At 40.1% G+C, this 15,944-nt stretch overlaps 1 protein-coding gene across 10 annotated transcripts in view; it reads right to left on the bottom strand.

The window, feature by feature from the left end:
• Nucleotides 1-15,944, bottom strand: part of shtn1 (shootin 1) — a 106,888-nt gene that overhangs the window by 2,604 nt on the left and 88,340 nt on the right. For all 10 annotated transcript variants that reach the window (XM_087998840.1, XM_043712827.2, XM_043712831.2 and 7 more), the window contains 5 exons: nt 15,641-15,794; nt 14,290-14,386; nt 11,718-11,797; nt 4,006-4,103; nt 2,821-2,883 (listed from right to left, as the gene is read on the bottom strand). In XM_087998840.1, coding sequence (XP_087854966.1) covers nt 2,821-2,883; nt 4,006-4,103; nt 11,718-11,797; nt 14,290-14,386; nt 15,641-15,794 — 492 coding nt within the window. The remainder of the gene's footprint in view (nt 1-2,820; nt 2,884-4,005; nt 4,104-11,717; nt 11,798-14,289; nt 14,387-15,640; nt 15,795-15,944) is intronic.

Here is a 15,944-nt window from a genome sequence, read left to right as displayed (position 1 = left end):
TACAGTTATTTGGAGTCCATCTGTAACTGCCTTTGAATGGAATAGTTTACTAGGTCATTTCAGAAGGTTGTTATAGCTATAGATATTTATAGCTTTATTACAATTCAAACTCTGCCAGATACTCTGACAAAGAATAACTTCTAACATCACACTTGCAGCTTATGAGGGGCAACAGATTACTTGTTGCTCCCTTCTTATAATGCATTCAGGATAAATAAACCAATAGTAATGCCAGGCTTGCATTTCTCAGTTGTGTTTCACAACTGTCTGCAATGTACATCACACACAAAATAATCTCTCTAATTGAAATTTTGCAAAGGATTAGAGTACAAGCTTGTCCCAAACAATGCTTCCTTAGCTGGAACGGCAGAACAGAAATGGAATTTTCCAAAACATTGTTAAAACCTATATTTATGGATAGTACTAGAGGGCAAAGATTATAAAAAAACAAGTCAATATTTTTCAACACAATGATTGGATTTGAATATACTTTAAGATCAAGGCTCAGACAGATTTTTAATCAGTGAAGAAATCAGGGTTATTGGGAAGAGGAAGGAAAGTGGAATTGAGAATGATCAGATCAGCTGTGATCGCATTGACTGACAGAGTAGACCTGATGGGCTGAATAGCCTTCGGCTACTCCTAGATCTTATGCTCTTAATGATTAAAATTTCCTGACCAAGAGAAAACCAGGCTTTGGATTTTAAAATGAGCCAAGTGGACTGCAAGCATTAACATACAAATTTTAATACCAAAATAGATTTGCTTGGAACCGCATTTTGTTGGATAAAACACTGGATGAAAAATGAGAAAATTTCAAAAGAGAGTCAAGTAGTGCAAGCTAGGTATATACTCATGAGAAATAACTGCAGGGTATTCAAAACTAGAGTACCCTGGATTACTAAGGATATTGATGAGAAAATGAGGAAGACAAAGGAAGCATATGATGCATACCGGAATAATAATAGCAATAGAAATCAATGCAGACGACTGGCATAAGAAAGGCTAAGAGGAAGCACATAGAAAGGATTACTGTTTGTTTTAGCACAGCCAGCAAAGTGTTCTTCAAATGTAATGGTCAATGTGAGCAACTGACTAAAGAGGTGCTACAAAAGCCAGCAGCACTTCAGGAAGAGAAATCGCCAGGCTGTGATGGGATACATCCCGGGTTGCTGAAATGGGTAAGGAAGCAAATCGCGAAGCTATTGACAGAAACCTTTTCTCGAAACACAGGATTAATACTGGGTGACTGGAGGATTGTAAATGTGACACCGTTGTTTAAGAACAGGCAAAGGATAACTCAGGAAACTACAGACCTGTTGGCTTGACATCAATTGTGGGAAAATTGATGGAGGCCATAATACAGGATAAGGTAACATGGTAACAGACAATGTGGCTTTGTTAAGGGAAGATTATGTCTGGTAATTTTAATTGAGATCTTTGATGAAGTGACACAGCATGGATGAGGGTAGTGCTGTGGATGTTTATTTGAACTTGGAGAAAGCATTTAATAGGTGTCACATGGAAGGTTGGTTAGCAAATTAGAAATGAGACCTGATGAAAGGCTTTTGCCCAAAATATCGATTTTCCTGCTCCTTGGATGCTGCCTTACCCGCTGTGCTTTTCGAGCACCACTCTAAGGTAGACATTTGGAGTATTATGTTCAGTTCTGGGCACCATATTTAAAGTTCTGGAGCTTGTGCAAAGCAGATTTATGAGAATTATACAAGGAATGAGGGATTTTAGATACAAGGAAAGATTAGAGAGATTGGGTTTATTCTCCTTGATTAAGAGGTGACTTTACTAGATGTTCAAAATGATGATCAATTCTGAATCCACTAGTTTGTATGTCAGTAACTAGGGGGTCACAATATCAAAATTATCAGCAAGACAGCTAGGGGTGAGATAAGGAGAACTGGTCTTTCTTTGTGCAAGCATAAAAATAATCATTGATGAATAGTTTAATCATAATAGGTTTCATAGCCAATCCCAATCTTGTCCTCATCTGATATCTTCATATATTCACATTTTTGCATTGATTGCCAGATAACAAATCAGGAATGAGAACTTGGAGCAATTTTCCCTCTATTATTGCTGAAGGTCAACTATCATGTATTCACCGCCTCCAAAGATGAGCTAATCAGCAATGAACTGAAATTAGAAGTGGAACCTTAACCTCTGCATTGTTGAGTCATACACCATCGCTGAAAGAGTTTTCTAGCATAGCAGCTTTCCAAATAGACAAAAACTTCTTCCCTCACATACAGACAACAATTTTTCTCTAAATCCTTTGCTAATTTTTCCCCAAGCTGTAGCACCTGTGTCCAAAACAGGAAGCTATGCCTGTTTGACTCTGTCAGCATTTACTATACAAAGCAGTGAATCAATTTGGATTGTGGACAACACATTAGAGTCTAAGCCTAAAACACAGCATCTGTTGTCTGTGCACCCCGACAATCCTTTTCACTTTGTTTGTTAACAACCATTAGATCATCTCTCTTATATTCGACTGGTAAGGCAGATTATGCTGCTTTATAAAGAATCAAAGCAAAGTCTGTAGTATCCAACCGGAGTCACTTCACTTTCCTTCCTGATTTCTTATACTGCTGGCCCATGTTGGAGTACAACATGAGACCAATTAGAGACTGGGAGAACTGCACCTACAGCAAAAGAGTCAGTTTGACCCAGGTCACTCTTAGGTAGTTTTGACAATAGCATCTGCAAGTGTTTGTGGACAATTCATGTCAGCAGATAGAAATGAACCTAAACCGAGGAAGAGAATTTTTTAAAAAATGCTTGGGAATTAAACTCAAGACTTACCAACATTCCTCTGAGTTCTTGGAGTGCATTTTCTTCCGGAGGTTCATTCTTATTCAGTCGAGTCTAGAAACAAAGAAGGAGACTGTAAACAAGAAGAGTAAAGCACTCAGATGTGAAGCTAATTAACTGCATTAATAGCTGCAACTAACAGCCTCTAAAGGATACTACATTAAATAATCTATTCTACTGTGTTCAGAAAATGAGGATAATGAAAGACAACAAATAAATGAATTTTGATGAGGAACCTTTTCAGGAAGTAAAAAACTGGAAGCAACAATTCTGGGTTAAGTAAGTACTTCTGATTTGCATTTTGGACTGACCTTTAAACTTGACTAATGTGGTATTTATTAAATTAAATTGTGTCAACTAGTACAAATCTTATTTAGTACAAACTGATGCACATATTTGAATAAAAACAAAGGAGCAATATGAATGTTACTTTGTTTCAGAATTTCAAATGTTTCGAGGTTGTCTACTGTTCAGAATTTTAACATTTGATTAGAAGTACTGTATTCATTGTACCATTCAGTTGCAATTATGTTCATTAGGAATCTGCTGAAATCTTGGCATTATAAGAATTACATGATGTCCAACCCTGTATTGGATTAATTCAGGCAGGACTAAAGTGATTAAATCCAGGAACAGCATCACACATTTTAGCACTAAGTCATGATCCTGAAGGACTTAACTGCTGGACAATCAGTTGCCATCGCTCTTGCTCCGAGGGAGTTGATTACATAAAGCGAAAGTCAGAATGTTTGTGAGCAGCAAGGTATAAAGAAATATAGTAAGTGGAATAGTGCATTTGTTGACTTGAATCATTGCTACCAGCTATCAATATATGAATTCTATGCCACATAAATAACTATTGAGAATCTGCCACAAAGTTCAATGCCCTATCTGGAGTTTCTGTGCCTTCATATTTGGTGTCAATTGAAAGCAAGCTGTTCAGGTAATCACATACTATTGAATCTGTCCAAAATTTTCTATTTCCCTCTTTCACTAAGGAGACTGATGACTAACTCTCATCTGAAATTATACAAATAAAATGACTTGCCAGAGATTACTTAATCTCAGCTATGTATTTTATTCTGTCACTGTGTGTTTGGATTACAGACTTTGTAAAGGAATAGAAATTCATCACATGTTGCTATCAACAATGATTTGCAATAACTGTTGAGCTACCCTGTTAGTATGATCAACTTTCCGAAGGAGAACACCCTTCTTAATTCTCTCCATCATTTCATCAACAGCCTGTTTCTTCAGATCTTCTAAAGGTTTCCCTGGAGAAAAAAAAACAACTTATATATTTGAAATATAATATTCAGAAAATGAGTTTCTGACAGTGCAATAAATAACAGAACATTTGAGAGATACTTAGCAGGTCTGACAGTATTCCTGGACGAAAGAAAAGGAGCGTCAGAATTTGCAGAGTTGAGGTAATTCCAGATTTCATAAACCTGGGAAAAAGAAAGTGCCCCAGAAAATCAGAAGTTCATTCTGGAGGACAGGTTTCATAGCAATCTGTGTGCTGACCCCAGAAACAGTGCAGAGGTTGCCAGGTGTGGAGGTAGGCTGGACGGAAGGTAGAGTCACGTGCTGATACTTTGTCAAAGCACTAAACTAAACAACATAGATCATAGAAAAGTACAGCACAGAACAGGCCCTTTGGCCCACGATGTTCTGCCGAGATTTAATCCTAATGTAAAATATAGTAACTTAACCTACGCATCCCTCAACTCAACTCATCCATGTGCATGTCCAGAAGTCGCTTAAATGTCCCCAATGACTCTGCTTCCACCACCACGGCTGGAAACATATTCCATGCATTCACAACTCTCTATGTAAAAAAACTTACCTTTGACGTCTCCTTTATACCTTCCTCCTAATATCTTCAAACTATGACTTCTCGTACCAGTCAATCCTGCCCTGGGGAAACATCTCTGGCCATTGACTCATTCTATTCCTCTCTTCCTCCTTCTCTTCAGAGACCTTTCTTCATAAGGCAAGCCCTCCAGTCCAGGCAGCATCCTGGTAAACCTTCTTTGCACCCTCTCCAAAGCCTCTGTATCTTTCCTATAGTAAGGTGACCAGAACTGGACACAATATTCCAAATGTGGCCTCACCAGGGACTTGTAGAGCTGCAGCAAAACCTCATGGCTCTTAAACTCTATCCCCCTGTTGATGAAAGCCAAAACGCCATATGCTTTCTTAACAACCCTATCCACTTGGGTGGCAACTTTGAGGGATCTATGTACTTGTACACCCAGATCCCTCTGTTCCTCCACACTGCCAAGAATCCGGTCTTTAATTCTGTATTCAGCATTCGAGTTCGACCTTCCAAAATGCATCACTTCGCATTTATCCAGGTTGAACTCCATCTGCCATTTCACAGCCCAGCTCTGCATCCTGTCTATGTCACGCTGCAGCCTGCAGTAGCCCTCTATACTATCGACGGCACCTCCAACCTTTGTGTCATCTGCAAATTTACTAACCTACCCCTCGACCACCTCATCCAAGTCATTCATAAAAACTACAAAGAGCAGAGGCCCAAGTACAGAGCCCTGTGGGATCCCACTCAACTCTGTCCTCCAGGCAGAATACTTTCCATCTACAACCATTCTCTGCCTTCTGTCAGCCAGCCAATTCTGAATCCAGATAGCCAAATATCCCTGTATCCCATACTTCCTGACTTCATAGATGAGCCTACCATGGGGAACCCTATCAAATGCCTTGCTGAAATCCATATACACCACATCCACTGCTCGACCGTCGTCGACCTGTCTTGACACCTCCTCAAAGAACTCAATAAGATTTGTGAGGCATGACCTGCCCCTAACAAAGCCATGCTGACTCCCTATAATCACACTATGCTTTGCCAAATAGTCATAAATCCTTTCCAAAACTTTGCTGACCACAGACGTTAGACTGACTGGTCTGTAATTGCCAGGGATTTCCCTATTATCCTTCTTGAAAAGAGGAACAACATTCGCCTCCTAACCCTCCGGTACGACTCCTGTGGAGAGTGAGGAGGTAAATATCCTGGCCAGCGGCTTATCAACATCCTTTCTCACTTCCCGGAGCAGCCTAGGATAAATCTGGTCTGGCCCTGGGGACTTTTCAATCTTAATGTTTTCCAAAGTTTCTAGCACATCAACTTCATCACTCTTGATCTGGTCAAGACTGTATCCCAGCTCCTCTAAATTTTCATTTATAACAAGTTCCCTTTCCTTGGTGAAAACCGAAGCAAAAAACTCACTTAGGGCTTTCCATATCTGCTGAGACTCCAAGCACAAGTTCCCTCTGCTATCCCTGATCAGTCCTACCTTCTCCCTGATCATTCTCTTATTCCTCACGTTGAGTAAAACGCCTTTGGGTTCTCCCTAATCCTTCTTGCCAAGCCTTTTTCGGGCACCCTCCTGGGTCTCCTCAGTCCATTTCTGAGCTCCTTTTTAGTAAGGCGGTAATCCTCTAAAGCTGTGCTAGATCCTTGCTTCCTCCACCTTACATAAGCTGCCTTCTTCCTTTTGATGAGAAGTTCCTCTATTCTCATCATCCAAGGTTCCTTAATCTTACCGCTTCTTACCTGCCTCAGAGGAACAAATTTGTGCATCACTCGCAACAAATGCTCCTTAAATAGTCTCCACATGTCTGCTGTGCCCTTTCTGTGAACAATTGCTCCCAGTCTATACTTCCCAACTGCTGTCTGATAGCGTCATAACTTCCTTTTCCCCAGTTGAATATCTTCCCTCGGTAATTGCTCCTTTCACTTTCCAAGGCTATGCTAAATGTGAGGCAGTTGTGATCAGTGTCACCAAAGTGCTCTCCCACCGCGAGATCTGACACCTGTCCTGGCTCGTTGCCGAGCACCAAATCCAAAATGCCCTCTCCCTTCATCGGTCTGTCGACATTCTGAGTAAGGAAACCCTCCTGAACACACCTGACAAAATTGACTCCATCTGAACAATCTACACTTAGGAGGTTCCAGTTGATATTGGGAAAGTTGAAATCACCCATAACAACAACCCTGCTACTTTTGCATTTTTCTAGAATCTGCTCGCCTATGAGATCTTCAATCTACCTACTGCTATTAGGGGGTCTATGGAAAACCCCCAATGCGGTGGCTGTTCCTTTGCTGTTCCTAACTTCCACCCATACTGACTTAGGAAACAAACCTTCCTCAACAACCTTTGTTTCTGTAGCTGTGGTGCACTCTCTGATGAGCAATGCTACACTCCATCCTCTTTTTCCACCCTCCCTGTTCTTTTTAAACATTCTAAACCCTGGAACATCAAGCAACCATTCCTGCCCCAGTGAAACCCACGTCTCTATTACGGCCACAACATCGTAGTCCCAAGAACTGATCCATGTTCTAAGTTCATCGCTCTTATTTCGGACACTTTGCATTAAAGCAGACACACTTTAACCGACCCCTTTGTTTCATCACGTGAGAAACCTTCCTTTTAGATTCAATATATCCTGTCATTGTCACGTCTGCAACTGACCACCTCTCAGACATGTGGCTCTGATTCCCACCCCCCCTGCCAAATTAGTTTAAACCCTCCTGAATCACACAAGCAAATCTCCCACCCAGGACATTTGTACCCCTCCAGTTCAGGTGCAACCCGTCCTTCATGTACAGGTCCCATCTTCCCCAGAACGTATCCCAATGGTCTAGGTATTTGAAGCCCTCCCTCCTGCACCAGCCTCGCAGCCACGTGTTAAGCTGCATTCGCTGACTGTTCCTCATCTCACTATCTCGTGACACCGGTAGCAAACCTGAAATCACTACTCTATTTGGAAGCTCTTCAGCTTCCAACCCAACTGTAGTCACTTTTCAGATCCTCAATCCCTTTCCTGGCTATATCATTGGTGTCAATATGTACCACGATTTCTGGCTGCTCCCCCTCCCCCTTCAGAATCTTGTAAACCCGATCGGCAACAACCCGGACCCTGGCACCAGGGAGGCAACATACCTTCCGGGAGTCCCATTCCTGACCACAAAATCTCCTGTCAATCTGTCTGACAATTGAGTCCTCTACCACTAGCGCTTTTCTATTTTCCCCCCTTCCCTTCTGAGCCACAGTGCCAGGCTCAGTGCCAGAGACCTGACAACTGCGGTTTACCCCTGAAAATGTCAAAGATTACCCTCCAGTTCTCACCTTTCCCATGCTAACCAAAGCTACCTCATTCCCCCACCCAATCCATTGTAGAACATCATATCCTCCATGCCAAACTATGCCATTCCATGCACTTGATGATCCTCTTCCTCCATAGCAACCTATACATTAGCTGAAAGGCCTCTCAAACTCTCCATGCTAAACTATTCTCTTCAACTCGCCTCCTAGGTTTCCTTGTACTTCATACCAAGATATAACCCTTTGCTTACCCCCAATAGCCCTTCATAGCCTCCATGCCACCGTATGCCCCCCTATCCACACCTTTTAAGGCTGTATGTTAACTTATTGCCAATTCATGCTAACATGTTCCCCTGAACTTACCTCCATTTGAACTTACACCAACAAATGCCAGTTCATACAATGGATACAATTGGTAGACTTCAAGACCCATAAAATTCCTTAATTGTCCAAAGATAAATTTACTATTTCAAAAGAAAAAGCTTTAGATGATGAAAATAAAACTGTCACTACATTTAACTCACTTTAGTCCCTAATAAAAACAAGCTTTAGGACTCAGTCAAACTTCAGTTCATAAGCAAAAAACAAAAAACTGCAATGCTGGAAATCTGAAACAAAAACAGCTGGTTTGGAAGCTGCTATCTATAACAAGCTTCAGTTAACTTCTATAATGCATCTTGGGAGATGGTAAACACTAAGAATTCTGAGCAATCAGTTCTGAAGAAGTCACTGGATCCCAAAATGCTGACTGCTTTCTCTCCGCAGATACTGCCAGACTTGCTGAATTTCTCCAGCAATTTCTGATTTTGTTTGTTATATTTTCTACGGAGAATTGGACTTGTCAATCAAATACTGAACTGACAGGAATCCCACTGTGACAATGAAGTATGGCAAAATCAGTCATGGAGCTTAATCCCATAATGTGAACCTTCAAGCTTATATGAAGAGACAGAATGAAATAGTAAGCACTTAAAGGATGGGAGTCTTTAAATGACTTGACAGCTCCTTTTCCGGCTCTCTTAACAATTCCAATGAGTTTATACATTTTTACACATATTATTTTGATGTTTAAAAATTCCAAAGAGCATCTTCCCTTTCCAAAAATGTCCTGGATCATCCAGAAGAATGCCCAGCCTCTCTGGAGAAATCCAGCACCTTTTAACCTTTTGCTAATAGATCTGAACCCTAGGAATCATGTTCTGGACATTCCACTGGCAAAAATAAAACCCACCTGAAGCAGCTTCATTTCAACATTTCAACCTATCCCTGTGTATCTGGTGCCCTTGTCCTTCTAGATGGGGGTAGTAGGTTTGAAAGGTGTTGTCTCTAATGAGCTTTAGTGAATTTCTGCAATGCACCTTGGAGATGGTATGCACTGCTGCTACTGAGTATCAGTGATGGAGGGAGTGAACGTTTGTTGAGACGGTGACAATAATGTAGGCTGTTTGTCCTGAATAATGTCAAACTGCTTGAGTATTTTTGGAGCTGCACTTATCCAGGCAATGGAGAGTATTCCATCACACTCCTGACTTCTGCCTTGTGGACAGGCTTTGGGAAGTCAAGAGGCAAGTTATTTGATGTGTTATGGCTCAACGGCAAAAGGTGTGCTGATAATTGAGCCCACTATTTCATATGCGATCATAAACAAATAAATATCCAATTAAAGCTCCAAGATTCAGGACAAAAGTAACTCACACCAGGTTGTATCGTTAACATGAAAATAATTATTTATTGTAGACAGTTAAAGAATAAATTTATTGTAGACAAACTTATCCTTCAACAAAAGGTGAACAAAAATGGATTAGTCCTGCCTACTATGCAACTTAAGTGTTGACTTTGTTGGACCAAAGGGTCTGTTTCCATTCTGCATGACTCTTATACCCTTTAAAACAGCAAACTCACACACAATCAATCATGAAAAGACAGACAAAAACAAAGTGTTTGACACAAACATTATGGGTGAAAAACCTAGACAGAAAAAAACTTCATGTGAAGTGTCCAGACCACAAAGGTGGAATGTGTTGTTTCTCAGAGTTATTTTTAAAAGTGATTGTAACATGATGTTGTTTGCAGAGGGATGGTCAATTTTTGATTCAATAGTTAATTGAGTGAACCTCGGCCTTTTCCTGGATTAGACTTTTACTTTTCAGAAATTTTGAGTTTTGTCTTTTTTTTTCCAGAGAGAGAGATGCTTATTGTTTGCAGGCTTCTGGATGTCTCAGAATGCATTACACTCACAGGTTTGGTATAAACTGCAACTGTTGTTGGGCATTTTCTCCTTAACTCCAAGGTGTCTGGAGCTATACTGTCTCATAAGGTATCCCTCTCAGTGCAGAAAGTAACATAACCTTGAGCAGCTAAAATGTAGACCACATAAGCCTACTTGATCTTTAAGTTGCAAAACAATTGTGGCACTCTTATATACTGCAGTCTAATTTGCATTTACCAATTTATTTTGCATAAAGAAAAACAAAATGAGGTAGCTTATATGGATCCCAAGAGATGTTCAGTTAGTGCTCTCCCATAGCGAAGTCACTGATCAAGGTAGCTAAATTGAGGATTTCACTATCCTGTTCTGTACCCCTGCTCCTGGGGGTCATTTATCCTGCTGTGCAGCAACCACATGGTCAACAATGAACTACCTGTCCAGAGATGCAGTGTGTAGACGGCCACCACATACATTTTTTTGCAGAGGGCCCTCTTGTTAATTTTGAAGCAATTCTCCAGGTGGACCAAGTAGTTTGGGAGCTTCCACACTGTACCTCCATTTGAGCTGGTGCTTTGAAGTATCAGTTATTGAGCAGTTTATCAGTGATTATTTGGTCATTAATCTCATGAATATTAAAATTTAACCTTCCCCTCTGTAATATTGGTAGGAAATTTGGTTTATGGGCGAGACAAATATAAATCTAGAGGACTATTCACATAATGGTGTTTATAACTGTTTTTACAGTCTGATAACACCAAATTAGCTTCAAGTGAAGATTAATAAATTCTTTGATCAATATTCCCAGTGCCCTGCACATTGCTGGGCTGTGATTCCCTTTATTGCATAGTTTTGTTTCTTGGACTCACTCTTGAGAATCAGTCTGCCTTGCTTTTACAGTAAGAACCTCATATTTATCTAGGTGAGTGTATATGTGCTTTTTTATTAACACAATGTCCCTGTGTTAACAATGTTAGGTTGGGGACTAAACAGCTAAAGGTTTGCCTAGGACGCCTAATAATCTTGCAGCAGCTGTGGCAGCTACAGATATATCTATGTCTGGCCAATTTACATTGCTGGTCAATCATATCTCCCACTAGGTTGTCAGTACTGGGGATTCTATAAAGGCGGTGTGCTGAATTTCAGGGGAGCATTCTCCATTGTTAGAGATAGTTATTGCCTGACACTTATGCACCCTGGTCCTGATTGACTTATCTATCCCCTCATCCACCTGCCATACTAGTAGCTCCCCTGATACTTTCTGACAAAACAAACAAACCATTTGGCTACTTATCAGCTGGAACCTGGATGTTGTTCAGAACATGCCAACCGTCAGCACAAACGGCTCCAACATCACGGAGACTTTCTCAGAATGAAAGAACATCGCAGGGTTTGCTCTTGTTAAAAATATGGAGCAAGAAAACAGAAGGCTAACCAATTCAGATATTAAATATAGTTTTAAGCAATTAAAATTAAGTTTCCAGTTCTGACATATTTTAAATCAATTTTTTTTAAAAGCACACAAGTGAAATGCGTCGGATCCTGTTGCTTACCTGCTTCTTCAGGTAGGGCCTTTCCAACACCAGACAAATTGGATGTTTTCTGTCCTTTACAAATGATCTTCATCAGATTTCTGTTGAAACCTAAATGTGTTTTCTTAAAGCCTCCATTTGGATGGTAACATTCAGGCCCAGCTCCACTGGTAGGAAGATATTTACTATAGTGGATAGACTGGCAATGTGGAACAGGAAATGTGAAAGTCCCTATCCCTTCACCATCTGGTTGCCTGCCCACCCACCCATCACTCTGGATCCAACTGATTCGCCCTATTCTCCATTAACCTATCACCTAACCCACCAGTACCTCCCCCAACACCTCCAGGCTGCCTCCCCTAGCCTGGCTCAATCCCTGAACCCCTCAACATCCCAACATTCTCAGGCCTAACCCAACCCTAACCCAATTCCTTAATAACCAATCCACCCCATCTCATGTCCATATCTACCTCCCACTTTAGCTGACACCACCCCACCCAGATGCCACCCTATCCTCTTACTTATCTCACACCCACACCTCCTTATCCACTTACCTTCTTACCAAGAATTAATCAGTGCAGAATACTGAACATGAAAATCTAATTACTCTTAGAATTAATAACCGCCATGAAATATTTAAAAGAAATTTTAAAATGCTCAGTAGCAATAATATTAAATCTTTTAAATTAAACAGAAAGGAAAGCTATGTGATATCTGTAAAATGCTGCAGAACGAATCCAATCTACTCTGGAATTTACAACTTATTGAGCAATTTAACCCTTACGTAATCTGCTGTTGCTCTGAGGGGGAATTGCCAGATCCTGCCGATCACACGTGGGTGAGGCTTCACTTGCCCCCCACCCTCCCTCCCTTACATCATAGCCTCCCCACTTTCCTACGATGGAAGTTTGAGAGAGCAGCCAGCATTGGAATACTGGCCATAAAAAGCATGGGCCGTTTAGTTGGTACCTTTTCCTGTAATCGGCATTAGTTGGAACAGTTCCAACACCAAACAGAAGATCTAGACTAAGTTACTCTACAAAAGTGAAAGAGCTGACTTATCAGTTTTGGTCACCAATCCTAAACTGACCATCATGCTAATAATTCTGGCTAATTTTGCCATTACATTCCAGATGAGAATCCACACTCATATTAAGTGCAGTGAATAAAGGACAAAAACATGGCAGGTAATTCCTCATCAGGCATTCCCTGGGCACATTGTTCCCTGGGCAAGAGCAGCTCAGTCTCATGAGCTGAATGGCTGAAAAATGCCATGGTCTCTTCTTATCCAATGTTACATCAAAAATATAAACTTCCAATGTTGTATTTATTTAAGTATTTCAGGTATTTTTTCTTATGGCAAAATTAATAATTTTATAGCAAAGATTTTGCAATATAAAATTGCATGCCAAACCCAAGAAAACATCATGTTCCACTGCTCAGACCAGTCAAATATGGAATAGTTTAATGAAGGTTTCTTGGGACTTTGAATAGGGCTGCCTCCCATCAGCAGCACCTAAAATGAAACTATCCACTGGTCAGAAAATGGTGAGAAAATAGATCTGAATTTTCAAAATGTGGTGTCAGCAGTCCACGCCCATTCAATTTCCAATATATACTGCCTCTAGATTTCTACAGCTGGAAGTTATTGTCAGTATACTGTCTGAAGAATGTCAAGTTGTAACCATCAATCAGCATACATTTCTAACTGCTAAATGCAATGTAGCAAATTGTGTTGAGCAAGTGGCTTTCTGCATTTTATTACATACAAGATGTGCATTAGGCCTTTGCATGAGCTTGTTGCTACTGGCATAACAGGCACACTCCATTCAATAGCAAAAGGTTTATGAATAGAAAAGTAAACCACAGCACTGTTAACCTTTAAGATTTCAAACTCTCACGACAGAAAGGTTGTGGGTGAGTTGAAACTTATACAAGACTTTTACCTGGCACTCCTTTCACTGCAGCTTTGTATCTCTCCTTCCTTTAATGAAAGCTCTACATATTGCATTACCTGCCCCTTAGCACTGAGTTTGATTGAAGGAACAGTAATGGTGCAGCCAAGATATCTAATGGCATCCATGGACTGGTGTTATCACTGCCCAATAGATCAATTGTTCACTCCAGCTAGAGGTAGCTTAGGATGGCAAGATGTTTCACAGTGGTAGTGATGAAACTTCACAGCCTCTTGAGGTTCTTTGATTGTTTTCTTCTTTATTCATTCAGGGGATGTGGACTTGACTCTACTGCCCATCAATATTTGTCCTTGAAAAGGTAGTGATGAGCTGTCTCAAACTACTGAAATCCATTTGGTGCAGAAGTACCCACAAAGTTGTTTGGGAGGAAGTTCTAGGATTTTGACTGAGTTAAATCTTAAAATAATATAAAAGAAACACTTTTTATGAAATAACTGTACTGTACAATGTTAAGTTGAAATATAGTAAATGGAATGTTCATATATTTAACATAGTATTAAACAGTTGCCAAATGTTGCTGGAAGACATCATCCTACTTGAAAATTCTAGCACAATTTAAACAGCCCTGAATCACATATCGCTAAAACTGATTCTAGAAAAAAATATACTTTTATTACTTGAGTGGACTTGAAGAGGGTGATGGCATTGGAGGTGGCGGCGGCAGTGATGGTGTTGATTTTTCTGCTTGTTGGATCTGCTTCTGTAGCTCATCAACTGTAACAGAGGTAACAGAGTTTGAAATCCAGTGGTCAGAGTATTTGCAAGTTATAGAAAATCATAATGACATTCTGTGTTTGAAAAAAGATACATCAATTAGATTTCAGTTACTGAGGTGAATATTTTCTGCAGCTTCAAAAATGACTATCTTTTGTTCCACCATCCTCCACCACATTTGCTGCTTACCAGACCACTTTCTTCCAACCATTCAATATTGCCTGCACCACTCAACCACTGCTCTGATTGAAACCTTTGTCCATTTTTAACTACTAAAACTTTCATTTCTTCACTTTCTTAATCAATATCCCTGCTTCAAGCATCAGTTCATCCAAAATCTTGCAGCCACATCCTTTCTTGCACTAATTCCCTTAGTCCAGTAAGCTCCCTAGTGTTCTAGCTTTGCTGTTTGCTTGTGCTCCAGTGAGTCAATTTGAAAATTATTGCTTTTATTTTCAAAGTACTATTTATCTCACTGTTCATGAGAAAGCCAATCTCATTCTCTGTTCTCATATACTCTAAAACATGTAACAGAGTCTCATTTCCTCCACTTCACAACTGATGCCCATCCATTCATTCACTGCGGGCCAGCTCCTGCTCTGAGCTGTTTTCCTCTCAATTGGCACCTCGTTCCTACTTTAAAAGTCATTAATTTTGATATACTTTAAGTTCCTTCGTCTAGCTTCTCTGGAGATTCTTTCCTTTCTTTCATTCCTACTGAAGCCTCTCCAATTACAAAAAGCTCCAAGATGTCTATGTGAGGAAATTAATTTAAATACAAGTTGTTACACAATGTGTAAAAGCAGATAAATAATCTTTCATGAAAAACATATAGTACCATTGTGTCGTGGACTAAAACTCACAATGTCAGAAGAAGCTGGGAAAAATGTGAAGTTTTGATGCTCGCACAAATCCAATTCAGAGCCACATTCAAAAAGCTCAAAGTTCCACAAACATTGTTGGGGGTAGCAGTCAACAAATGTTTTCAAAGTATTTTGCACATCATTTTCAGAAGTCAAACTCGGTCTTTGCCATTTGGCGCAGAATTAAAAATAAAAGCAGCGAATGTTGGAAGTCAAGCAGCATATGTGGTCATTGACCTGAAATGTTAACTCTACCTTTCTCTCCACAGATACTGCCCAGACCTGCTGAGCACTTACAACATTCTTTGGCTTTTATTTTGCTTGCTTAGCACCAGGTTAAACTGCATTATTACAAATCTACATCACATTACAGTGCCGACATTACACTTACTGGTGTGTTTCAGATCTTTCACTTGCTGGGAATAGTTTTGGCATTTTATTTCGAGTTCTTCTTTGTCTTCTTTGAGAAGCTCAAGCTGTTTCATCAGTGAATTTAATTCCTTCTTAAGGGTGCAATCATCTAATTGTTCCTGCATCTCCTTTAGCTGTCAGCATAAGGAGGAAAAGATTACATTGATTATGTACATCTGCTCTATGTTCCCTGTGTCTGTTAAAGGTCTTTATGTTACTTACATATGAAATGGAAGCAGAAGTGAGGCAGAAACATTTAGAATTATAAAGTCATTGAGTTGTAC

The sequence above is a fragment of the Chiloscyllium plagiosum genome, unplaced genomic scaffold, assembly GCF_037043375.1.
Source record: "Chiloscyllium plagiosum isolate Xiang-an unplaced genomic scaffold, Cpla_swu_hap1 HiC_scaffold_22, whole genome shotgun sequence".
In the NCBI taxonomy this organism is placed as follows: domain Eukaryota; kingdom Metazoa; phylum Chordata; class Chondrichthyes; order Orectolobiformes; family Hemiscylliidae; genus Chiloscyllium; species Chiloscyllium plagiosum.
This window is presented reverse-complemented; position numbering and strand designations above follow the sequence as displayed.